This window comes from Phoxinus phoxinus, assembly GCF_949152265.1.
Source record: "Phoxinus phoxinus genome assembly, chromosome: 21".
NCBI lineage: Eukaryota > Metazoa > Chordata > Actinopteri > Cypriniformes > Leuciscidae > Phoxinus > Phoxinus phoxinus.
The window spans coordinates 8,640,826-8,668,093 of NC_136896.1; the positions used below are offsets into that span (position 1 = coordinate 8,640,826).

At 36.4% G+C, this 27,268-nt stretch overlaps 2 protein-coding genes across 7 annotated transcripts in view; one reads left to right on the plus strand and one right to left on the minus strand.

Annotated features, from left to right (window-relative positions):
* Positions 1-23,306, plus strand: part of pgs1 (phosphatidylglycerophosphate synthase 1) — a 31,131-nt gene extending 7,825 nt beyond the window's left edge. For all 3 annotated transcript variants that reach the window (XM_079594572.1, XM_079594571.1, XM_079594573.1), the window contains 10 exons: positions 998-1,199; positions 2,938-3,015; positions 3,470-3,566; positions 6,578-6,767; positions 6,995-7,173; positions 13,482-13,897; positions 15,221-15,296; positions 17,309-17,457; positions 18,060-18,208; positions 21,944-23,306. In XM_079594572.1, the coding sequence (XP_079450698.1) occupies positions 998-1,199; positions 2,938-3,015; positions 3,470-3,566; positions 6,578-6,767; positions 6,995-7,173; positions 13,482-13,897; positions 15,221-15,296; positions 17,309-17,457; positions 18,060-18,179 (1,507 nt within the window). In that variant the 3' untranslated portion in view covers positions 18,180-18,208; positions 21,944-23,306. The remainder of the gene's footprint in view (positions 1-997; positions 1,200-2,937; positions 3,016-3,469; positions 3,567-6,577; positions 6,768-6,994; positions 7,174-13,481; positions 13,898-15,220; positions 15,297-17,308; positions 17,458-18,059; positions 18,209-21,943) is intronic.
* A 716-nt stretch (positions 23,307-24,022) lies between these two features.
* The window catches only part of cyth1b (cytohesin 1b), a 66,760-nt gene continuing 63,514 nt past the window's right edge, over positions 24,023-27,268 (minus strand). For all 4 annotated transcript variants that reach the window (XM_079594575.1, XM_079594576.1, XM_079594577.1 and 1 more), the window contains exons 11-13: positions 27,147-27,218; positions 26,042-26,196; positions 24,023-25,326 (exon numbers count right to left, since the gene is read on the minus strand). In XM_079594575.1, the coding sequence (XP_079450701.1) occupies positions 25,248-25,326; positions 26,042-26,196; positions 27,147-27,218 (306 nt within the window). In that variant the 3' untranslated portion in view covers positions 24,023-25,247. The remainder of the gene's footprint in view (positions 25,327-26,041; positions 26,197-27,146; positions 27,219-27,268) is intronic.

Consider the following 27,268-nt stretch of genomic DNA (forward strand, 5'->3'; position numbering starts at 1 on the left):
ATATTGCATGAATTGGTCCATATTGCACAGTCATTGCTGTCACCATAAAAAAAAGAATAAAAAAATAAATAAAAAAAGAAGATTTTTTACTTGCCCTGCCAATAATTTCATTTACACACACACACACACACACACACACACACACACACACACACACACACACACACACACACACACACACACACACACACACACACACACACACACAAAAATCATTATAAAATTAAAAATGTGTGTGATTGTTGTTGTTGTTGTCCAAATAGCAAAGCAAAAAAGTACTAAAAATAACTTTGTTTTTTTTTAATTAGCAAAAATAGCTGACAATGCATTACTTTTCAAAGGTTTGGGCTCAGGAAGTTTTTGTCTAAAATAAATTACTACTTCTATTCAGCAAGGACACATTCAATTGATCAAAAGTGACAGTTAAGTCATTTATAAATGCTGTTCTTTTGAACTTTCAATTCATTAAAGAATCGTGAAAAATATTACGCAGCACAACTGTTTTCAACATTGATAATAATAATAAATGTTTCGTAAGCAATAAGCACCAAATCAACATATTATAAAGATTTCTGAAGGATCATGTGCCACTGAAGACTGGAGTAATGATGCTGAAAATTCAGCTTTGCCTTCACAGGAAGTTATTTTGAATTGTAATAATATTAGACAATATTGCCATTTTTACAGTAGTTTAGTAAATAAATTCAGCATTCTTTCAAAAACAAAGTCTTACTGACCATATACCCTTTTGAATAGTACTGTGGGCAGTTTATTCGCACACTTTTGCTGGAAAAAGTTGTTTGGGAGCCAACAGGAAACAAAAACTAGTTCAGTACCACTGTTCAGCCATCAGATTATACAATATTAACTAATAGTGTAAACTGAAACACTACAGTGCATTGTGTACAGTTGAAGAGTTCTGCCAGCCTCGCTCTTGGATTCTGATTAAAGGGTTTCTCCGCCTCTTATTTCTGTCGTACTTCCTGTCATCCTGTAGGTCCGCTGTGCTGCTTTTGGCCCCTCTCCTGGCAGAGGCGGACTCAGCCCCCTTGGCCTCCTCCAGACCTCCAGGCTTCACTGGTGTCGAGGGCCTCCACTCTCGCTTCCACTGGATGGCTGATCATGTGCCTGCTTTCAGGGTCCCTGGGAGCCACATACACATCCTTCACTCACCTGATGAGTTTTATCAAGCTATGAAGGTATTCATGTGTGTGTGTGTATGCTTGTTGAAAGCCAAGCAATTGCACCTTCAGAGAACCATATAGTCAGTAAATAGGACTATAAGGTTGTAAAAAAGAAATCCTTTGTTAAACATTGAACTGACCACAGCTAAACAATGACACTGTTTTCTTTGAAGAGCTGCTTTACAGCTGAATTATATTCTGTTCGCATCACACATTATTTTCCTGTTATCACTGTAAAGGTTTTTCTTTTTACACTTTATTGTATAAAGTGCTATATAAATAAAGGTGACTTAACTTGACTTTGGGTTTAATGTTTAATTCTAAACGTGTGTGTCTCTTGCTATTAGTTTGTTTTATTTTGAACATTAAAAGTAATACAATTATGAAATATCTTGTATAGTTTTAATTGTAATATTATAACTTATTTGTGAAATTGCTTATGGTAAAGAAATTTGATCTTGTCATAAAATCACCTATGATACTCATATGCCTCTAAACATAAATAGGCCTACATGTAAGATTAAAAATGGAATTTTGGTCAAATCCTGTTTTTTCCATTTCAGAAGATTGTCTAGTTGTGTTTATGAAGATACTAGTTTTTTTTGTCCAATTTGTTTATAAGTTTGCATTTGTTATAATATTAACCTTATTTTTTTAATGCAGAAGTAAGCTTCATTCAGATTCAGTTACCGCTACAGGTAGCCTAATAACAAAGAATATCAAAATGGTAAAAAAAACATTTTGATTATGATACTAAATTAAAATAATGTGATATGTAAAATTAAGCAGCATAACAGCTAAAATAACTAGAAGCGGTTGAGAGCGGAAGCTTTGACACAATCAAGTTACAATGGCCACCCCGACTCTTACAGTACATTAAAAATAAGGGGAATAGCAAAAAAAAAAGAGCTTTAAAGGGGTGGTAAAATGCCATTTTCACAAGATGTAAAATAAATCTATGATGTCCCCAGAGTACCGTATGTGTGTGAAGTTTTAGCACAAAATACCCCCACAGATAATTTTATTTAGCATGTTAAAGTTGTCACTTTTTGAGGGTTTGCAAAAACGCACCGGTTTGTGCCTGGTCCTTTAAATGCAAATGAGCTGCTGCAGAGGGCGGAGCTTCAAGAGCTTGTGTGTGTTAGCAGCTGCGATTACCTCACGCAGACACACTAAAATGACAGAAACTGTTCTGCCTTTAATGTTAAAACGGAGTCAGACAAAGATGGAGAGACTCAAGAAGAAGTGACAACATGTAGAAGCAACAGGACGTCTCTGAATGGATAGTTGATGAATTTATGTTGCTGACGTGGAGTTCACTATCTTCAATTAGGATATTCTGTCGTGATAATCTGTAAATCGCTCGTATAGGAACTGTTGTGAGATGCACACAGAGTGACTTTCTATTGCATGTGAAAAGATGGATGCTAAAGTTTGAGCTGACTCACAAATGTCTCTTATACAACAACTTTTCCTCTTCTCAACATGGGCTGCGTGTTCCCGGAGGAGGGGTTTATGTACATTTTAGGGTTGGTGATGTCACTAACCCGTGAGGAATGTCGTGTTGTCCCTACCAGCCGTTTCTTGTAGTCCTTTAAAAGCAAATATCTTCCTTTGCTGTGAACATTGAACGTTGTAACTTTGCAGATGGTGTTTATGCTCAAACAGCAACATTTCACACTAACTAAAGTTAGAAAAGTGAAATCATACTTTACCACCCCTTTAACTCATTAAGTTTGTTCTGTTTGCCTAGGCTCGTATCAAGACAGCCAAGAAGCGTGTGGTGATGGCATCACTGTATCTGGGAACTGGACCACTAGAGCAAGACCTGGTATGTAACCTGTCTGCACACATTTACTGTCACTGAGAAAGAAAAGCCTGTCTTCGTGCAGTTTCTCATTGAGAATATTACATAAGAGGAAGTAATGTTTAGCATTTATAATCCTCTGTTTAAACCCTGTAAGTTCAAGAATGACTCATTTGTTAAGCAAAAAGATCAGGTATGAACAGTAGCTCATGTCACATCTGCAAACATTTTCGAAAACTCTGAAGAGAATTTGATCTGGTGTTGTTAAATCCTAGTATAATCTTTTTATTTAACTACTATCTCGGTGTACAATAAGGTAACATTTCCTTGTTCAAATCAACATGCAAAACCAGCCAAGCCATAATGTTCCTGCAGCAGAAAAAGAATTAACAATTCAAATATTGCTTAACCCTAGAATATGGTTAAAAACTCTAACAATTAGAGGCTTCTTTCAGTGACTGTCTAATTTGTTTTGAAGGTTGATTGCATGGAAGAGGCATTAGAGCGCTCACAGGAAGATCATGCGCCTGATCTCAAAGTGTCTTTTCTGCTGGATTATACCAGAGGCTCAAGAGGTCTGTTTCTGTCTCTCTTTCACACACTAGCCCCTTTCACACAGCAATCTCGTTCAATTACCGTAAAATTACCACAGCGACTTTCCAGTAAATACACAAATGTGCAGTTCACACAAGGAACGGCGTTCCGTCTTTTTACCCGAAAGGTATCGTTCACACATCAGTACCAAAATACCAATAAACTCGGTGATGTCAATCATCGGAAATGACCTTTAAATCCTGAGCCGTTTTATTCATCTACCTGGATGAGGAGAAGCACTTTAGTTTCATTTTAGTTATTTATTTATTTTTACATCTGAGTGACGGGCGTAAGGGGGTGACCACACAGAACGCGGTTTAGCTCTTGAAAACATTATGAGACCCATATTTACTATAGTATTGCAGTTACTGTAGTAAGCAATAAGTGCAGAGTTACAGTGCTGATGAATGGAAAAGAAGGCAGGGTCTCGAGCGCTGCGATGCTCAGACATCTGCATGTTAAGAGCAGCAGAACTTAACGTAAACAGCCCCAACGGAGCTTTATGATTGGCTCAAAACAAACGTATCATGTCAGCGCGTTCTGAGCTCGGGGACATGCTCATACCGGTAATCTTCATTCTTTGTTCACACACCATCATGCTGGTAATTTACCGGTAATGTTACAATTTCTCATGCTGGAAAATTGCCAGAACCGATTTAAAGGTAATTTTGAAAAGGTCCTGTTCACACATGATCTCTTAACGGTAATTTACCAGTAAAGACTGTATGTGTGAAAGGGGCTACTGTCTCTCTCACACACTCTCAGGCTTTGTTCGGACACACAGCAGCTGGCACATCCAACCCCAAATCCTTAGAGTTGTTATAGTCTGAACAGCAAAAACATTTGAGAGCCTGTTCCAATACAATCTAAATCACATGATGTGGTATTCAATTCACTCATTTAAAATCACGTTGTAATGAATTGTGAAAGATCGAGTGATTTCAGGCACATCACATGTATGATTGTGTAAAATACAGTAATGTATCTGCTATGTCTAATGTGTTATGAAGTCATTACTACAGTATATGTATATTGACAACACTGAACATGTGGATATGATTTCATCTAATGTCGTCTAAATGACAGTGAGGACAATCAGTTTCAAAGATCGGATTTCAAAGTCAGAGGAGAATTTCTGCACTGTGAACAAAGCTTCACACTCACTCATTTGTGAACTTCGTTCTATATTGTTTTATTTCCTTTTAAAAGTCATTATCTTTTTTTGATCACATTCCAATGAAACTATCAGGAAATAATGCATACAGAAAACCCCCTGCTAATGTTCGTTTCCCTGTCTGTGAACACTGACTAACATGTGTGCACCATGTCTATTCTAATATAACAGCGTGGGTGTAATTTTGAAAGATTTCCAGCTTTAGTAATTGTAGGTTGCATGTTCAGACCTCCACCCTGTTTTCTCTTTTCTTTTACCTCACAAACTACTTAAAAGGAACTGTTAGTCATTCCATTGACTGCTTTCAATGTGCTGTTGAACTGACCCAATGATGTTGTAAGAATTCATAACATATCATGGTAACCGAGGCATCATATTACAGCATTTACCTTCATTGTATGGTTTAGATTCTACTTGATCTCTTGAAAATGACTCTTATTAATAATTTCACTCTCTGAGAGACCTTAGGTTATTCTTCTCTATTTTTTAATGCGAGTTGGCAAATATCTGGCGTGAGCGACAACAACCGTTGGCAATGCGTATGATATACCGCTATGCTTGCTTCTATGCAAATGAGCTGTGAAGCAATGTGACGACTACCAATAGGAGTGCTCCAAGTAGTTACGTTTTTTTTTTTTTTTAACGAATATTGAAAAAAGTTGTGCTGCTAAATATTTTTTTGTGGAATCATAATCAAAAGATCCTTTGATGATTAGAAAGTTCAAAAGAATCTTTTGTAATTATTTTTTCGTCTACTGTCTTTGGCATCACAGTTCGGTATAGCTGCTAGTGAAGGACAGACTTGTGTAACAGGTTATCTGTTTTGGGTGAGTTTGTCACATGTTTTCAGTTAGTTTCCATGGTTTTTCATTGATTGTTCGAGTTGTTGCGTCATTCACTTTGTTGATTTATTTCCCTGTGTATTTAAGCCCTTTGTTTTGTTAAGTTCAATTGTCTCTTCACGTCGCTTAATTCTTGGTTGTTCTGTTCCTGTTTTCTGCCCAGAGTGTTTTTGTTTCGTTTGTATAATGAATACATTTGTATTAATGAATAGTTACTGATCCTGCCTCTCACCTCTTCACTGCAACTGACTGTGACAACTTGCTAAGCATGTCTTGATAACTTTTATTTGTCCCCAAAGTGCAATTTTTTTCCCCAGCATTACTACAACACTTACAATACAAATGTAAAAAGACAAAATACTATATAACTAGATTATAGAATTAATAGAAGCAATTTGAGATGCACCAATTTATCAAAGTTTATCAATTTATTAACTGTGACTGCCAAGGGCCAGCGTGAACAACGCTCGGGACAATTGACGGAACTGTGACTGTCCCGATCGGGCCGTCTTTACAAATATTTATCCTTTTGCACATGTTTTTAAATCTTGCGAATTAAAATATTCAAGAGCAAGAAGAAGTGATAGAGAACTCAATTCTACTCACTGTGTCAGAAGTTTTGTTTGTGCACACATCCAAAGCGCGCGCCAGGAAAACTACTGTTAGACCTACCTGCAAAGCACTGTTTATTTCATATGCATCTCTGTTCTGTTGTATTTATGTTTATGTATTTATGTTGGCCCGTTGAATGTTAAATGGATCCAATCAATGTTGATAGGAAATTATTTGATGCAGCCATAAACTAACTAGTATACCTTAATGCATGCATGTTTAAACGTTGCTAATTTAAAACATGATCAAAACCGTAATCAATTTTAATGACAAAAGTTCAAATAAGAAACAAATGGGTCCGACAAATGGTGACAAATATCGGTCACTGATTCATTATAACGGTTTATTGTTTTTGCATCTACAGGTAAGCACAATTCCCGCACAATGTTACTGCCGCTGCTCCAGAGTTTCCCCGATCAGATGAGAGTGTCCCTGTACCACACACCAGACCTGCGGGGACTGTTGCGTCTTCTGGTGCCCGAACGCTTCAATGAAACCATCGGGGTGCAGCACATCAAGGCGTACCTTTTTGACAACAGTCTCATCATCAGTGGGTATGTACACGTGTAATATCCACTTTTGCAGTGATATATGCATGTCATCTGTTATTTCTGACTAACTCAAATATGCTTGCAATGTAAATACCAACATTTATCTCTGACAAAATATTCGCACAGCTTTAGCTCTTCATGGTTCCGCGTTTGTTTGTAGACTGTATGGAGCTCACTGGAGGAAGGTATGTTTGTTGCCCACTCTGAGTATGATATGATCTCTCATACAGGGCCAATCTGAGCGACTCCTACTTCACCAATCGTCAGGATCGTTATGTACTTCTGGAGGACTGCGAGGAGGTGGCGGATTTTTTTGCTGACCTCGTGGGAGCCGTGGGCGACGTTTCACTGCAGCTCCAGCCTGACAACAGTGTGCACATGATGGAGGGAATGGTGCATCCTTACAAAGGCAAGTGCTTTTCAGAGGGAGGGACCCGTTTAAAACAGACGCTACTTCCTTAGTAGGACCCTGGACCACAAAACCAGTCTTATGGGTCAATTTTTTGAAATTGAGATGTATTCATCACCCAAATGCTGAATAAATAAGCTTTCCATTGATGTATGGTTTGTTAGGATAGGACAATATTTGGCCGAGAGACAACTATTTGAAAATCGGGAATCTGAGGGTGCAAATATCGAAATATTGAGAAAATCGCCTTTAAAGTTGTCCATTTCTGTTGGCGATTGTGCTGCATCCTCACAAAAATAACATTTTGATATATTTAAGGTAGAAAATTTACAAAATATCTTCATGTATCATGATCTTTACTTAATATCGTAATGATTTTTGGCATAAAAGAAAAATCAATAATTTTGACCCACAGTGTTTTGTTGGCTATCGCCACAAATATACCCGTGCGACTTATGACTTTTGTGGTCCAGGGTCACAAATGTAAAATGTCATGCTTTAAGACAATGACTGGGGAGTTCACTGAGAGTTCCTTAGCATTAACTTAAACGCTCCTGAGGGATTATGCAAATGAGGTAAAGCCCAAACGTTCACACAATGCCAAATGCAATTTACACAACTTTCTTAGCTTGAAGGCCAATTCTGAGCGATAGATTGTGGCAGCTATCTGGCCTACTTTAGTGAAACTGTATAACATTGCTCTAAAAGTGCACTTGATTACACCACTCATAAAGAGATATGCTGGTTATGATTAATTACTGCTGACAATATCCAAAATATGCTAATTTAACGCCTTAGACTAGTTAACTGGAGAAATATTCAAGTGACATGTATTATAAAATATGTATCGTATGAATTTTTTTACATTTATCACAATAAAAAAAATAAAAAAAGTATAATTTATATGCAGATTGACATGGGCCTGTTAACAGGAGATCTAACAGGAAGATTCATATTTGTAAATACAAAAATACTTCTTATTCTACTTCTTCAAATCAGGCAGATAGGAAAATTAAATTAATTTTTGTGTTTGATTTTTGCAGTATGAATATTCTTTCATTTATCACAAAAAAACTGGTTAAGAAATGTTGTTTCCTGTATACCTAATTTCTTTTAAATGCGGCTTGTTTGCATATATACATGTGCTGAAAATAGTGTGCTACACCGTGTATCCCTTGGTTAAAATGGACTGTGTGGTATGAATATCTATTATTTATTAAAAAGATCCTTCTTTAGGTGCTGCTAGTCCGTCTAAATGCAAGTGATCAAGCAACTTCGTCAACATTTTTCTGGCTATGAAAGTATTCCTGATAAGAGAAATGAGTGACACTCGTGGCTTCTGACATGCATCATGAATCAGAGGTTATGATGGGAAATCACTCATTTCCTTGTAACACGTTGAGTAACAGGAAGCTCAAAGCCTGCTTGCTAGCCTCAGGTCTCTGTGATGCTCTCCAGCCATGACTCGGTGTGTTTTACGGTCCCCAGGCTCAGTGAGGAGCACGGAACGAGTGAATGAGTGATTATGCCCATTCAGCTTCGGTCCATATCCGTAACCCAGCGCCGTTCGATGACATCATTGTGGTGGAGCGGGGCCACAGTTTGTCACAGATCCCAGAAATAGTGCAATGATGTCACCTTGCTGGTGGTAAATGATCTGTGCTGGGAGAGTAGGAAAGGAGAGATGCAGGAGGATGATAGGTTCGGGAAGGAGCTATTTGGACCTCGCTACAGTCTGTCAAGACAATGAGGTCAACGGGAAGCGATGGACTGATAGCCGTGAGCGAGAATAGTGAAGTATGACGGTAAAATATCAGAGTGAGAATAAGGGTGCTCTGATTGATCGGGCGCCGATCGTTATCGGCCAATAATAACTTTACATAGTTTGATCGTGTTCTCTACAAAGGCCGATCAGATGACACAACTCACATTTTTCTATGCGCTGCTAAGATTGCTTCACTACATTCTCCGGTCTGACAGTTCTACCAGATGTCTAAACAGGACAATACATTTGCAATGTCTTTAGTGAGAGGGGAGACAATAACAGCAAGAAACTGGCGTTGTTATTTTAGTGCATTTCTTTCCTTCTCAGCAGTGCACTTTCATTCCTCCCTAAAAGCCCAACCTTAACGTCCAAATCAGCTAGATCAGTGATCCACATAAAATACAGTCTTCTGTTGCTAAACGGCAGGACGTGCTCGATTAATAAAAAGAGTTATTAAAATTGCATTAAGCCGCGAAAGTGATACTGTTCCCCAAGCGGCTTTCTGTGTGCGCGCTCCGAGATGGAGTGGAACACGGACAAGCAAAGTGAACTTTGAGCTTCGGGTTCGCGCCTAAACCGCTAACACAGAAATATGTTAAAATGCACAGCTTGGTGATATTCGCTTAAACACTGTTGGTTATGTCTTAAGACAGTTAACATGAACAGTTGGGAAATATGTCACATGTGTATCAGTATATTGGATCCATGCATTCGGTCTTAAAGGGACAGCAGCCTAATATTCCTACTGCCGTATGTGTCATTAATGTTAATTAAACATGAAAAGACAAAGAGAAAATCACTCACTTAACTTTATAATTAAATATAAAAGGATTATTAAATATAAATCTTTAATTTATTCAGTGAAAACAATGCAGTGTAGAAAGTAACAAGTGATTACTTTCAGTTGATAAAGAAAAGTTTTGTTAACTATTCTGATATATTTGTTAATATCACCTGTTAATAGTGCATAGCACATGTTGCTTGCCAATAAATAAAGTGTTGTCCATTCATGATACTTTCTCATCATGATTATTTTTTATAGGCCTACTTAAAATACATTGTTGTTAAGAATAGTTGGCCTATAATTAATTTCGGTGATTGATATCTGTGATCGCATTGGCCAATTCTGCTTCCAGTGACTGGTAATCATTGATCAGCCCCAAAAATCCTTATCGGATTCGGAGCAGATCTGATCTTCTTCTCAGTAAAGAAGACTATAAAGCACATGCGCTCCAGTCAGGGTGACGCTTCTTTATGCAGCTTGTGGTTGACGTGTCACTGCAGCTCAAGCCTGACAACAGTGTGCACACGATTGAGGAAATGGTGCTTGCCTTCAAAGGAAAGTGCTTTTGAAGGGAGGGTCCTGTTTAAAACAGAAGCTATTTACATATACATTGTCATATTTTAAGAGGTCATGTGCATATGTTGTTTTAGCTTCTGAAATGGATTATGCAAATTAGGTAAAAGCCTAAACACATCCACAAAATGCCAAACGCAACTTCCTTAGCGTGCAGGCGGAGTGATAGATTTTGGAGGATGTATTATAATCTGACCTAAGTTCAGTATGCAGCTCATCGGTGACTGTATATGTAGAAAGAGAGTGCAAAAGCCTCATCTTCTAGTAAGAGTAACAGCCCATGACATACGTCAAGTGAAATCGAAGAACCAATATGTGTTGTCATTATCGTCAGTTCTGTTTGAAGATGGCTTTGTAAGTTTAGAATAGTTCTGGAAAGGTTCGCTCCGTCTGATAAACGCCCCCGAGCTACCATTGGTCCGTGGTGATTACGTAATAGGTAGGTGTGTTCTGAGGCTCCGCCTTCTTTGATGTGGAAATTATCTCCGCCTCATTTCTTCTGTTCAGACCATCAAGGTCAGATGCAAGTAAAAACATGAAAACACTGGAGAGCTTCTTTATAGTGGAAATTAAAGTTGTAGTTCTAATTGAAAGTGACAGTATTTTTTCACATTTAATAATGTGAAGTTGCTTGCTTTAAAGCAATATATTGTATGAAGTGACTTGCTGGAGTGCAGAATTTCAGAACTTGTGCAAACAAACCCACATAAATATGATCAGATGCTTTCTTAACTGCCATTTTCTCACCCCTGTCATTTTTTGTTTATTTTGTTATTTATAGAAAGACGGCACATTTTTTACATATTCATCTAAACGCCACTCTCAGGAGCTTTGGCAGCATCAGGATGTTCGCTAACACTATACCGCTGAAAAGGTATTCCAAACCTTAAAGGGGTGGTATAATGACCTTTTCACAAGATGTAAAAAGAGTCTCTGATGTCCCCAGAGTTTGTATGTGAAGTTTTAGCTCAAAATACCCCACAGATATTTTTATGTAGCATGTTAAAATAGCACTTTTGAGGGCGAGCAAAAGCCCACCGTTTTGTGTCTGTCCCTTTAAATGCAAATGAGCTGCTGCTCGTGGAACAGGGGGCGGAGCTTCAAGAGCTTGCACTCACATAGACATGCACTGAAAATTTCAAAAACTTTTAGCCTTTTATGTTCAAACCGGATTCAGACAATGATGGAGAGACTCGAGAAGAAGTGACAACATGTAGAAGCAACAGGACATTCCTGAATGGTTAGTTGATGAATTTATGTAGCTTATGTGTAGTTATCTTCTAGTCATTGATTAGCATATTCTGTCTTGATAATCTATAAATCGTGTTCCGGGGGCGGGGTTTATGTAAATTCTAGGGTTGGTGATGTCCCATTCCCGTGAGGAATGTCGTGTAGTCTCTACCACCCATTTGTTGTAGTCCTTAAAAAGCTTTGAGCGTTGTAACTTTGCAGATGTTGTTTTTGCTCAAACAACAACATTACACACTAACTAAAGTTAGAAAAGTGAAATCATAATCAACCACCCCTTTAAGCGAATAATGAAAAAGAACTCCTCTGTCGGTATATGGGGGCCTTTACTGGAGCGCCGGCCCATTGAGAAGCTTATCCGCTGAGTCGGCAGTCGAGTCCTGCCCCTGTATCTCCAGTAACTGGATCCCACAGTCTGTCGGTAAGAGCCGCTGAACTTCGTGGCCCTGTTAACTGGATGTGTTTGGACCTCTGAGGCCTGGAGGCTTGGGGTGGCTGGCTTTGAGTCCGTGGGGAAAGCCCCTGTATCCTGCTTCAAAGAGCCATTTATTTGTTCTCCGCCAGCCACACATATTTCTTATCCTCTGCATTTAACAAACAGAATATTCCGAGCGGCCTTTCTGCACATTCTCCCAGTTAACCAAATAAGCACAGACACCGTCTTCTGCCATACATTACCAACATTCAGTGTTCTGCACTGAAGCTAATTCATTATTTACAGATTATCTCTCTTGCTATGACTCACCGTGGCACATTATGTCTAGCAGAGGCGCCAGGGTTTGACAGAGCGCCTTTCCAGACGGTCAGCAGTTATTGACCCGCGTCTCTGAGGTTTTGATCATGCATTTGCAGGATCTCGCGTGAACAAATACCTGAAATAATGGATTGGATTGGAGAATTACTTGATGTTTCGCATGCATACCTGTTCAAATGAGTGTGACTGTAAACACCCTGTTAAGATCAGTTTCCTAGAATTATTCTGCTTATCTTTGCTTTCAGGTATTTTGACTTGGTTGACATTTAAGGCTCCTTTCCAAAACCTTTTGAAAGGTTATTGGGCTATACTTACTAAAATAGAACCTCATAAGAGGCTTATTTTGAATGCTCTTCTCACGCAAAGCATCGGAGAGACTCATAATTGCTTCTACAGTAGCTTGTTGCTAAGCTTGCACAGTGATATTTACACCACCTTTCAAAACTTTTGGGTCTGTATGACTTTTTTTTTTAAAGTAATCCTTTTAATCATTGATAATGTATTAAAGTGACAGTATAGACATTTATAATGTTAAAAAAACATTTCTATTTCAAATAAATTATGTTTATTTGTATTTTGATTTTTATATATTAATCAGTTTTCACAAAAATATTAAGCAGCACAACTGTATTCAATGTTGATGATAATATATGTTACATTGAAAACTGTAATTCTGCTTTTCCATCACAGGAATAAGTACATATTAAAATGGAAACCAGTTATTTTAAACTGTAATGATAATTTATAATTGTACTGTATTGTTGGCCAAATAAATGCAGCCTTGGTGAGCATGACTTTCTTCAAAAACATTTTTCAAATCTTACAGACATTCAACTTTTGAAAAGTTTTGAAATATGCAAGAAATACATGGTACACACAATTGTCAGATAACAATATTCAAATGTATCTTTGTCAATCTATTAAGGAAATATGGTTATAATCAACTTCCGTTTTCTGCTGTTTTGTTTGGATTTTTTTCACTGATCTCACCACAGTGCATTATGGGATTGAGGTGATGTGACATTATAATTTGTCCACAACAGCTTTTGTGTCCCTGTGCTTAAAATGTTGCTTATATAGGCATCTGACTAGGTTTTGGAGTGCAGCCTAAATCTATCCAATATTTATAAGCATTTCAACCGATTTGAGTGTTCTCAGAAAAAGTCTGTCTTGTGGTTTTACAGGCAACAGAGCAGATTTTTCTGCGTCAGCACAGAAACGGATCATGGAGGTGGTGAATACGGCCCGTGTCCGACAGAGCATGCTGGAGACTGAATGCCCAGAGGTTCCTGATTCAGATGGGATGGTGCCAAATGACACCTGGATCTTTCCACTCATGCAAATGAAGCCTCTGGGCATTTACTTGGATGAACAAATAACCAAACAACTGCTCATAGAGGCCGGTGGAGACTCTGTCATCTTCCTGACATCGGGTTACTTCAACCTGACGCGCACCTACATGCAGCTGGTGCTGGGTGCAGCAGCAGACTACCGAATCCTCATGGCCTCCCCCGAGGTTAATGGCTTTTTTGGAGCCAAAGGAGTTGCAGGAGCAATTCCCGAGGCCTACGTTCATCTCGCCCGACAGTTCTACAATAAGGTGTGCATTTCTTTAGTTTGCCATAGGGCTGGGCAGCATGACGTGTATTTACCTGTGTCGGTAGAGATAAACGCTTCAGTGTAGACAGCTCTGTCTTTTATATAAGGTGCAATTTAGTTTTGTCGAGTCATGCCGCTCACGTCCAGTGTGGACAGGATGTAGTCATAGTTACTATAGGTTGTTTACGTTGCCAAGCAGCAGCATCACAAATTGGTGCATTAGTAAGTTCACAATTCAGTTGAATTCTATACTGTCACATATAATATAGTGGCTATTTTATAATATTTATTACAATTTGAAATTTTAATAAGCTGTTTTTGCACTCAAGCTGGACTTCATTATTATAATTTTTTTAATAATCTCATGATTTGCGGCCAAGAAAGTATTTAATTTTGGATTATTACATTTAAATAACGAAAATATTTTGTGACGCTCTGAAGTTTAAAGGAACACCATGTATTTTTTGGTGCTCTTGTGGGTAATAAACAAAACTGCATGTTTTTTGTGGAAGAACATTGTAGCCGGAGCTACTTCTCTCTGCATGTATATGACGAGTCATGCAGATACACTTATTATAGGCTTACTGTAGTGATTTCAGGACAAGACAAAAACACAGTTTGGAAGGTGCATTCATGATGTTCTCGCATACATTTTGAACAAAAAAGTTAAAATGTACCTTTTCAAGTAAAAAAAAAAGTTTTTAAAGCTGTATTTATTTGTTCAAATACAGTAATATTATTACAATTTAAAATAACTGTTTTCTGTTTTAATTAATTGAATTAATTTTTATGTTATTTAAAAAGTAATTTATTCCTTTGATCATGGCAAAGCTGAATTGTCAGCATCATTACCCCAGCCTTCGGTGTCACATGATCCTTCAGAAATCATTCCAATATGCTGATTTGGTGCTCAAGATTTTTTTATTATTATTATTATTAGCAATGTTAAAACAGTTTTGCTGCTTAATATTTTTCTGAAACATTTTTTGTATTTGTTTAAAATACTGCATTTAAAATCTTTTGTAACATTCTAAATGTCTTTACTGTCACTTTTGATCAACTTAATGCATACAAACTGATATAAAGTATTCATATGGTTATGAACCGAGTTTTTCTTTGTTGCCTACCCCTAATTTTGCAGTTTATTATTGTTGCCTGTTCTATAGATGTGCTGCAGCTACAAATTGCACTCAATTCTGCTTTTCTGCTAATGTTTTATTTTTTAACCTTTTATTTATATAACCTTTTTTATTTTATTTATTATTTTAATAAATGTTTATTGTTGGTTTTAAAAGTGAAACATTCAGCATCCTGTCCATTTCAGGTGTGTCAGCTGGGTCAGCAGAGCCGTGTCCACTTGCATGAATACCATCGCCCCGATTGGACATTTCATGCTAAAGGTAGGTGTTTATTTTCTGACCTGTTTTTTTTTTTCTCAGAACTGAAGTAGATCAGCCCAGTTCCCAAAACTTGGGTGTAACAGGAAAGCTCATAATTTAATGTGCAGAGCAGGTTTCCCAGCACCTCTGATTGAATAGCCTCAGAGTTCTTCCTGGACAGCTTCAGGACACAGAGGCTGCCAGACACATGTGATGTTTTCTCTGTAAAGCAGAGGTATGCTTTGGCCACGTGTTTTTTGGCTGTTGAATGTCAAGCTATTTCAGCATGTTTTTAAGACAAATCAAATTGAGCCAAAAGCAACCTAAATGCTATTGTTCAACAACCTGCTGTTGTGTTTGTAACTTGGAGTAGTTATTGGTTTGATTTCATTCTAAATTTGATGTGATTATTCAATGGCATTAACGGAGTCTCCTCATACACTTTAATAAAGGCCCCTGACCAGAAGGGACAGAATAAAATGCTGCTGTCTGGGGAAAAATAGATGCGTGACAAACCTGAGCAGCGTCAGTGGAATTCAATTTCATGCTCCTGTTGAGATGTCTGGCTTATTAGATAAAGCCTTGTCATGCCGTCATTTCTTGTAAACAGTGGAGCTGAAGTGGGAACAGAAGGGTGCAGAGGTCCCTCCAGCTGAGCTACAAAGAGAATCAATGAACATTAGCTGCCATTCTGACGCTGGCCGCGCACATCAGGAGAGACAGTGAGGTGGACTCTGTTAAGCCATTCACCAACAGTTTCATAACTGTGTGTCTTGCTGTAACTACAGTTATGTCTCCAGTCATTTAAAAGTGGTAGCAACTTGCAAGTAGGATTGTTTACTTCTAGTGGGGTCATGTGGCTAAAATCCCCATTGAGACTAATTCAAGGTCATGCATGAAAGTTATCAACACCATATATTTCATAACATTTATCAAGTAAGTAAATCAATGTATTTTTCAAAAGTTATGTTAGAATTTAGTGTTCTTAAAGTGCTAGTGGATTTGAAATGCTAATGGAGTTAGTATCAGTTAGGTTTTCGAACTATTTTTATTTTATTTTATGCTCACCAAGGCTGAATTTGATCGAATTTGATAATTTTCAACTGAAATATTAAAATTTTTAAATTTTAAATAATAGATTTTAAAATGTATTTTATTCCTGTAAAGGCAAAATTTAGCATCATTACACATGATCCCTCAGAGATTATTATATGATAATTGATTATTATCAATGTTGCAAACATTTGTGCTGCTTAATTCTTTTGATAAATAGAACATTTTAAAAGAACAGCAATTTTGCAACAGTCTCAAAGTGTTGATCATTTTGATCCATTTAATGCATCATTGCTGAAAAGTAGTTTCCCCCCTCCAAAAACCCCAAACAAGTGGTTTATAATTGAAATACCCAATGTCATGATGGGACGAAGAGAAAACTGTTTTGCGTTGTGTTTTCTTGTATTAGTTTGAAATTAAATTGAATTAGGGTTAGGACATAGCCTAGGACATACTAGTTAACATAGCCGCATATAAAAGTTTTTCTAATTTCTGTTGCATGTGTCCATAAGGAAGTCCTAAGGAATTAATTGTATAGTATTCCCGGCAGTTGTGTTACCTGATATTCAACTTCCATCAACAAGAACATTACCTCAGGTCAGGGTGGTTGTCATTATTGGCAGGTGTTTGAAGTGGCAAGCAAAGCCTGCTGCCTATTAATAGAACACACGTTTGGTTTGTGTACTGAACAAAGCTTAACAACTTTGTTTTTTCCAAGACTTTGTTTTGTGAATTGTTGGCTGTGAAAATGAAATCTACTTTTTAAGCTCATGTGACGGGAAACAAATACTGAAAACAAAACACTGTAAGCTGCTTTGAAGCATCTGACAAATGCATAATTTTGAAAGTTGGGGCCCTTTAAAATATTTTTTAGAGTAGAGTGAGTCATTGTAAACAATTGTTCAGTAAAATGAAGCACTTATCATTATTACTGGTCTGGTCAATTAAATTTCTGGTCTTTTTTATTTCATTCTTCACAGGTCTGTGGTACTATGTGGGAGGAAGAGACCACCCCTGCCTCACTCTTATTGGCTCCCCAAATTTCGGCTATCGCTCTGTGCACAGGGATCTTGAGGCTCAGATCGCCATAGTAACAGAGAATGAGGAACTCCAGATGCAACTGCAACAGGTTGGGCTTCCTCTACGGCACCGTTTCTTAAGATTTATGGGTTATATGACCCCAGTACCCTGTGTCGGGGTGTTTAACAGCTGTTGGTACTATCTATGATATCTTTGGCTCATCATTTTTGTAAGAGTTTGCTGGAAACATAAAAAAAACATATCGATCATATAGATATCATTGAATGTAGACCATTTTATGTTGCTTTGAGTCTTTGATAGCCACCATATGATGAAATAATGCAGTATTGGCTGATTTAAATACTGTCATTTTCTGTACCACTACTTTTGTTTGTTTTTTGTACCAGAGAGCACTGCAGTCATATTATCTTTCCAATCTCAAACTGAATTGCATATGAAGGAACCATTAATCTATACTGGGAACAGAGGCTATAATAACAACTGCTTAACTGGGAGTGCCATCAGTTTTTATAGACTGTAAACTAAGTTTCCTGTAATCTTCACTTATCAGGTTGTAAGTGACCAGTTCAAATCAGTTATATAGTTGTCTTTACGAGAAAAACACTGAGATGACATAACACTTAAGATAGTGAGATAAAAAAGAAAAGAAAAAGATGGTTTACGTGAAATCTTGTTTTCTGTCTTTTCCAGGAGCAGGAGGAGTTATACCAGAGCTCGACACAAGTGTCAAACTCCACATTTAATCAGCCGGACCGCCACGTAAAGTTGTGGGTGAAACTTGTTACTCCCCTCATCAAGAACTTCTTCTGAGGTGATCGATATCTCACTGCCTATGACAGGTTTGTTGCTATCGTACCTTTTCATCCTTTGCTGTAGAAGATCCCGCATATCAAAGTGTTAGTTTTAGTTTCAGACATGAGTAATTCCTTCTGGAAAATCCATTTTAAGATGGTAGCTGCGGTTTGGTACATGGAAGCCGGTTATTAGCCAGGCCAAGCTGGTTATTATCTGGTCCAAGCAGGTTATTAGTTGAACCAGGCTGGTTATTAGCTGGTCTAGCAGTGACCATGTTCCAAAAAACATCTTGACCACTTTAAAGTCAGAATGAACCCTATTTACTATCTTAATACGCGTTCCTCGTCTCATTGTGAATGATTTATTGGGGGCTGTTTTAATCAAAATATAAAATACTGGACCTTCCGGTGACTTCTCTCTTGTGCCGTATTCTAGACTCTGATAATTTAATTGGATTAATCCCTGTCCCGTTCATCATTTTTGAGTCGCCCAAATCTCAACATATTATTAACATAGAACCAAGTCTCTAGTCTACTTTTTTTTTTTTTTTCAAAAGTCTGTTACTCTGTCTGTGATGCACATCACAATATGGAAGAAAAGGTCCATCGCCATTTCTGTTTTCATCGCAAATGTAATTGAAGTGCTTGAACCAAACGCCTAATAACATTTCTTTTAAAGCATCTTTATTAGTAAGTGAAAATATATATTATTAAATGTTAAAATTAACATTTAACTGAGATTGATGTTATAGAAGTGTTGTTTATTTCTAGGTTATATTAACTAATCTAATGGAGTTAACTAATGTTAACCGAGTCGTTTACACCGCTCGCTCGTCTCACTCTGTTTTGGTGCGTAAATCTATTTAATTACTTCAAGAATACAGTTGTGATCCACACTCAAAATTCAAAATCTTTTTAGTCACTTTATAAAGAGAAACGGATGTTAAAATAAAACAGATGTTAACTCGCAGGCCTTCTCCAGTGTGTTGAATGCTCTGATCCCGGCACACACACTATTTAAACAATTATACTGATGTCATCAAAATTGGTCAATGTTAAAAATCACTCAATTAAATGTTCAATAGGAATTATCCTCATATAATATGATCTTGTTAAATGTACACACCACTAATTTTCTTGAAGCACAAGACAATTTTACTCTAAGCACAATAATCAAAATAATGAACCAATTAGACAACTTTTTTTTTAAATCCTCCTTATACATCAATCCAGGTAACCACATCAAATACATAGCAGTGAAAGACCTTATGATTGAAGTCATCAGAAATACATATATCACCACCTCTACGTGATCGCAAGACTTCATTATCAAACTATTGGAATGTATTGGGATAGAGGAATGAATAGGATCCTGTAGAGGAGATCATATAAATAAAGCGAGAAGCATTTTGGATTTATGAATTGAAATCACTGGCTCCTAACAGCATGAATGAAGAATTCGATTTTTCTGTTTTCCTATAATGAGATGAGTTGTTGATCTATGAGATATCTAGATTACTACATGATTTTTTACAAATGTCATATAATAAAGTGTAAAAATCAGTGTTGATTAATGTTGATGTATTTCTGATGACTTCAATCATTAGGTCTTTCACTGCTATCTATTTGATGTGCTTACCCGGATTGATGTAGAAGGATTTTTAATTTGTCTAATTGGTTAATTTTTTTTATTATTGTGCTTGGTGTAAAATTGTTTTGTGATTCATGAAAATGATTGGTGTGTGCATTTAACAAGATCATATTATATGAGGATAATTGCCGTTGAACATTTAATTGAGTGATTTTTAACATTGACCAATTTTGATGACATCAGTATAATTGTTTAAATGGTGTGTGTGTGTGGAGGGATCAGAGCATTCGACACACTGAAGAAGGCCTGCGAGTCGAAACGTGTGTTGTATTATTCTCATGTGAAAAATGTAAAATAAAGTGACTAAAAGGATTTCGAAATTTGAGTGCGGATCACAGCTGTATTCCTTAACTAATGTTAACAAATCAAACCTAATTGTAATTTTTTACAGTTTTAGAAAACTCAAATATTGTTTGCCACCATTCTGATCTAAAATCAAGTCCAACCCTGTTTTTTTAAATTGATTATCCTGGGTTTTTTTTTTTTGGCAAATATGTGATAATAATGAAGTAATATGGGTTGCAAATGGTAATTCATATTGACTTAAAGCAACTAGTTACCAGCTACCATCTCAAGCCAGATTTTCCAGCAGGGATGGGTTGGTGGTATCGGTTGTGTGCATTTCATTATGTTGAAGCATAAATGAGCCATTCGCATGAAATGCTATGAAGGTAGTTGCCTTGAGCAAACAAAAACAGCATTCAGCGTTTTATTCCACTTCCAAACAAATGACTTGGCTCTCTTGCGCTCAGTATAGTCAGACTTTCCCCGAAGATGGATATACCAAACCTCGGCCTGCCAGACAGTGGGTTCTGAAGAATGTACATTGTCACTCCAGTGGTTCCTTCAACCCAAATCCTCGTCACACAGCCCAGCGTGGAGCTAGCATGGCCAGACCACAGCATGAATCTGGTCATCCCAGTGCTGTCAGACTCCAGCTGCACTGGCATTGACCTCCGCGAGCCCTCCGTCGCCAACATCTGGAGGCCGTTACGGCTGGTTTTCCTGCGTGCTGCTGTACCGTTCCTGCTCTTTCCTCCATTTGATTGCAAACATGCTCTATCTCACTTGCTAAATGTCAGGATTTGAGATTGTTTTTCCCTTTGAGCCTCTGGTATTAACAAAATGAGGCTGTCTAAGTAAATATGAAAAATTAAACATAGTTGAAAGACCAATAGCATGCAGAAAGCACAGCAGAATGTGTTCTTTTCTGTATTTAATTAAACATGTATGCTAATGTTATCCTTTTTTAATAATATACCAGTATGGTTATTGTTAGTTATCTTTTTTGGTTATTGCTCTTGGTGTGAATGGGCCTTAAAGGGGATTTTTAATGGATGTATGAAGTCAGATTCACACAGGTGTCTTTGCAGTTAGTTCATGAACCAAAAAAGTGTCCACATACCTTTTTTCCTCCTTTTCAATGCTATATCGATTGTTTATCATTTAAAACTTGAACACTGTGCTTTTCTTTGAACGGATATCTGTTGTGTTGGTATTTTGTAGTTTGATGCTCTTTTGTAAGGTCTGCTAAATGCATAAATGTGATGTAAATTACATTAAGACATTTTAAAGTGTGACTTAATTGTCCAAATACTTTTAGGGGCCACTCTAGTATTCTTGGTCATGTTGAAATCCATTCTGCAGAATTCTGGAGATTTTATAAAGAAATCACTTCAGAAAAGCGCAGGTGTCACTTCCATCTTCAATCTCAAAATATAAAGTTATTCGACTTGACATTAGACTTAATGTAATATGGTTTGCAGTCCAATAAGCAGGTTTGTCTGTGGTTGATCATTTCCTTTCCTCTGTAGTTCTCACTCTGCCCTCTAGTGATTATTCAAGTACATTACACTTTAAACAGTCAAATGTGTTTTTAAATGGTGGTGTTTTTCAAGGTAAACATCAGTATTACTATTTATACTGAGTACTAACCTGTGCTACTGACATGAATGATACCTCAAATTGTGCAGCTTGTTTAAATTATTTAGAGAATGTAAAAATATATATTTTTTACTTGTAGCATTATGTAGGTTTTCATGCACACTACTGTTCAAAAGTTTGGGGTCAGTAAGATTTTTTTTTTTTTTTTAAAGAAATCAATAACTCAATACCGTTTTTTTTTCCAGATGGAGTTGGGAATACATATCTGTGATTTGTACACGAGGCATTTACAAATATGGATTTTGAAGAGGACTGGCATTGCGGGCCTCAGCCAGCGTCCCAGGCAGCTCCAATGATGACCACTCAACTAATCAGCTCTGTGCTATTATATTTAATAACATTCATTCTGATCTAACAACCTCATTGTTTGGAGAAAATGCATGTACAACCAGAACAAAGAATTTACTGCGGGTATTATGGATATGTATCTGTAAGCATCATGGCAGATATGAACGTTTGGCCATCAGTTTGATGTGCATCTAACATTTCTGTACATATTTTAGTTAATTTAATTTTTTTTCTGTAAACCATTTGTAATATTTTGTCACTTTAATAAGATGCTGTTTAACAAAGAACCTTTCCATTTCTGATTTCTTTCCGTTGTACTTTATTTTTTTACTACATTATTTTGGTTGAAAATGGCAGAAGCAGTTCATTAATATTGATTTCATTAATAAGGTCAATAAGTTGATCTCGGGAATGCAAAGTGATGCAGTTTGAGTCGTGCACATTTCAGCAACCCTTAGTAACCTCAGCTGAAAATATCCATATTTCTCTATCTTTAAATTTTTTTGACAAAAAACTTTTCCAAACCTGCATGCATTTTATTTATTGGGACTCAAAAGGACAACGTTCACTATTGATGTATTGAGAGAGATTTTAGTATTCCACTCAAAGTCATTCAGGTTTAAAATGACATGAGGTGCGAGTATCTGAATGTTAATTTTTTGGTGAACTATCCGTTTAATACTCCAATACTCACTAGTTATACATGATTACTGAAACTGAGAATATGACTTCCATTAATAATTGGTACAGAAGAGGTCTTAGAGCTTCAAATCCTGAGGCTTTAACGTTTACACAAACCTTTACACATTAAGCATGGGATACCTTTTTTATTATTATTTGTAGCATTTTCATGACTATTGCTTATTTAAAGGGAATATTGCAGTATTATTTTAACATCAGAGTCGGTTTGCGAAGTTGTTTTGATTTTGGTTCCAGTGTGGAGGAAGAGCGTTTGCTTGTTAGGTTATTTAACATTGAGACCAGATTATTTTTATTGTCTTTTTTTAAATATACTTCACTGGATTTAAATGTCATGATTGCTAGTGTTTGGGAGCCACTAACATAGATGGAAACAGTAGGCTACTGTTTAAAAGCATGTTTCTCTTACAGAAGGATAATACCTGAGTAAGATGGGGCCTTAAAACCACATCATCCAACGCACAAGAACTTAAAAATGGACAAAAATATTCTGTACAATATGAAGGCAGTGTTTTTTGTCATTGTATAAATTGTTTTTCAGAATAAAAGACTTATACAGTCATGACTGAGTTATTTGATGTGAAATAGCCTACCAATGCGTGACCTTTAATTTTGGTGTAATTTTTTCCTGGCTGTTCAAATGAAGTAATTTGTTTTTAGTTGGCTAAATGTCCTTATACCGACAATTTTGTAATTTATTTCCATGTTTCTTTAAGTGTAGTTTTGTAACGATGTAAACCGAGTTGAAAATCAGCAATGTCGATAGTATGAACAAGGCCTACTCATTTGTTACCTGGACCGAGAAATTCACGTTTGTCAGCAAAACATTTGACAGCTCCAGCCTTCAGGGCTTTCGTGCAAACGGCCGTTCCTTTCAGTTTGGCATAAAACTGTGTTTAAAGTCACCCAGTGTGAAATGTTGACTACAAACACGTTTTTCAGATTTTCTGTAGCGGTGTTCTCTCCATATTTACAGTTCTCTGTAGCCTTAGGCACATTGTAGCCTAAGTAGGCCTATTTCCTATTTACAACGTGCTGCATCATTCACTGCATGGGAAACCAAAACTAACTCATTCCCGCTAAACGTTTCTCTGAATTCTTTTCTCTGAATTCTTGAGACCGTGAACCAGTCGACACCATTATGACAAGTTTGCTAAGAAGCAAAGTGGTATTTGACTCGGTGCATTATGGGTTTTGGAAAAAGGGAAGACACCAGCCTTTTTCTCTCTCGGTTTTCTTTAATCAGGTATCACAGATTTCAAGAAATGAAAAAAGTAGCCTTTCTACTGCATAGGCAGCCAAGTTTTATTAAAAGCCCATTTTGCCAGCGGTGAAACCACACAAATTAAAGGCATTGAGAAATAAAAATAATTCATAAAAAAAAAGTTATTTGTAAAGCTCAAACTTTTTTTTATTGTAAGCATAAGGTTACATACTACACTAGCAATGGTGAAATCAACTTGACAGGTTAAAACCTTTTCGTCACCCTGTTTACTTTAGCACAAAGTATATGTTTACTTTAGCACAAAGTATATGTTGTTGACAATAAAAAATAAAACAACCTATATGTTTAAATATTTACAGCATTGATAAATTAGCATTTAAGAGTTCTCTCAATTATCAGTGCATATAAAGCAACAAAAAAGTTTTTTGGGGGGAGGGGGCCTTCATGAGTTAATTTAACCAATACATTTAATGTGGTAAAATACAAAACATAGTAAAAAATAAACTCTCAAGTCAGTAGTTTAATTTTTGACATTGTTCCATAAACATGAACCAAACTTACTGAAATGTTTTTGGATTTCACAGTCGTTCAAGGCCACCTATGAGATCAGTGAACAATGCAAATGTCCTGATATTTTAAATAAAACTGTTTAAGCTAAATAAACAGCATCAAAATAAAAATATATCTTCATTTCATGTTCATGAATCAGAAGCACTCAACTTCAGGTTTTAGGACAGTATTACATGGAGTAGGACTGAAAGACAAACTTTGGCAAAATGTGAAAAAATGTCGAGTCAACAAAAGAATTATAAATATGACAGCAGATCAGAAATGATCAGAAAAACAGTAAGATAGTCTCAAACAAAACAAGGCCAAAACCCTCCCAGATATTTACAGTACATAGCATTGTAAAAATAGGTGCACAATTAGCATTTTATATGTATCAAAGCACAGAAAGGAACGGTCATGTCTTCAGCAAGCTTAGAAAAGGTCAATAAGACGCCACATTCAGTCAGACCTGCTGATTTGAGATGATAATGTACGTGAGTGCACGATAATGTTCGTTCATGAGAATTAAACGTTTAAATGTCAGACAACCTTCAAGAAAGCCAACTGCACTGACAACCTTCAAAACTCAAGGTCATTCCTGAGATAAAAATCGCTTCCAATCCAGCGTTATGGCTTCCGTTTCTCAGTCGTCCCTTTTCCAGGTCCATGTCTTAACATCCTCTTTGCGGCCTTGAAGCGGAGATCCATCCATGCAGCCTTGAGCATTTCTACTGTCTCTTTAAAGATGATGCTTTCTTCTTCCTGGCAGCAAGCATCTCATAGAAAGGGTCCCGGCTTATGGCAGCCCTGGAGAGAATGCGAAAGGGAGAAAAGGAACATTTTGGTTAACCTCAAAAATAGCCTGCTCACTACTGAGCTATAGGTCATTTCCACCATTACAAACTATTTTAGCTATTTTATCACATGCACAAAATTAAATGTTATTTTAGTATTATTTACACACTATTATAGTATTTATTAATATTTTGAATTTGCTTTTTTTTCCACAAGTTTTGTGCTTTTTCTTCGTTGTTTTAAATACTTACTTTTAGCTTTTAATCTTTTTTTTTTTTTTATGTTTCTATGTAGCTGTATTTTTATATTTTATATTTAGCTGTATTTTTAGTTCAGTTTTAGTAATGTTAGTACATCAAAAAAACTTGTATTTCAATTAGTTATAAATATTAGATGAAAAACCTGAATACATTTTTTTATCTTATTTTATTATAATGATTTTAAGTTTAGGTTTAGACAGTGTATCTTATGTGTTTGATGTGCATTATCGATGCATTAAAAATCAAACCAGTATATTCAGCTGAAGTATCTGACGCAATGTGCACTCATAAAGATAAAAACATGCTACTAAAGATCAGTTTTAGTGTTCATGAATGTTAACGTGTCTGGAACTTTATTTCAAGCCTTTGAATTTAAGTTGCAACTGGGTTTAGGACCAATCTGTGTCAAAATGATAACCCTGTGCATATTAGAAATTCTGTCAGAGAACGATGATAGGAGGACTTACTTGATGCTTTGGATCCACTCTTCTTTCTCCTCTGTTGTTGGCGCTGAGATGCGGTAGAATGTGTGGTTTCCTTCCACAACTCGTCCATCTGCTTCAGTCTTGCATGCTTTGATGACTTGATCCTTGTTGTCTGGGATGAAGAGTTCAAAGCAGTTCTGTGTGTAGAGAGCTACTTTAGAAGAGGCTTTTATATTTTACTGGAGCAAACCGAGGTTACGAGAACAGTGGCGCCAGTGTATGAGAGTGATTTTAGCAACCCGTAACCTTTGTGCTAATTACAACCACACACATTTTCAAAATCATAGATAGAGCTCCAGGGGGCCCACAAGGAGGAAGAGGAACAACAGTGCCAACATTAAACAAACCAATGAATTAAATAACAAATATTTATTTAATTATATATATATATATATTTGAAGAGTTCAGATGCAAAAGCCTCTAAGTGCCATCTGAAATTTTCTTCTAGAATGATTATCAAGCTTGTATATTTAAGTTAAATAATTTCACTTAGATGACAATTAATAAATAATTTTCATTGCCATTTAAGTGAAATTACTGAACTTAAATATACGAGCTTGATACAAATTATAATTCTAGAAGAAAATTTCAGATGGCACTATCAGTATAAAAATATATTCAAAATAAAAATATTATTATTATCAAAACAAAATAAAACAAATAAATAAAAAAGCACATGCTAAACAAATTGATGCTATTATATAGTTAATACTGAACATAATTAATGTTAACAAAAATATCAACAACAACACAATTTAAAAGGATAGAACAAACTGAATAAAATAAATTGATAGATAAATAAATAAATAACCAAAATAACAATAACACTTAAAAAGGGTTGTTATATTAATCAAAATATTTAAATATTTTAAAAATAATAGTACAGCATGCTAATTAAACCACTGCTGTAAAAAAAATATACAAATAATAAATAGTTACAAACTTAAAAGCAAGAATAACAAAGTAAAAAAATAAATGAATTAATACTAGTCAGTACTACTCACTGATCAACTTCTCAACCACCATGACTAATACAAAGTAACTTAAACGTGATGAAATATAGATGGGAAAGCGAGTGAAAGCTTACTGGCTTCTTGGAGTCATCCACTTCCCTAATACTGAGATTTTCCAGAGGAATGATCCCTCTTGGCTCTTTATCCTGAAAACAGAGGCAGAAGAGGAAACACGTGTGACCACAGTAGAGCACAG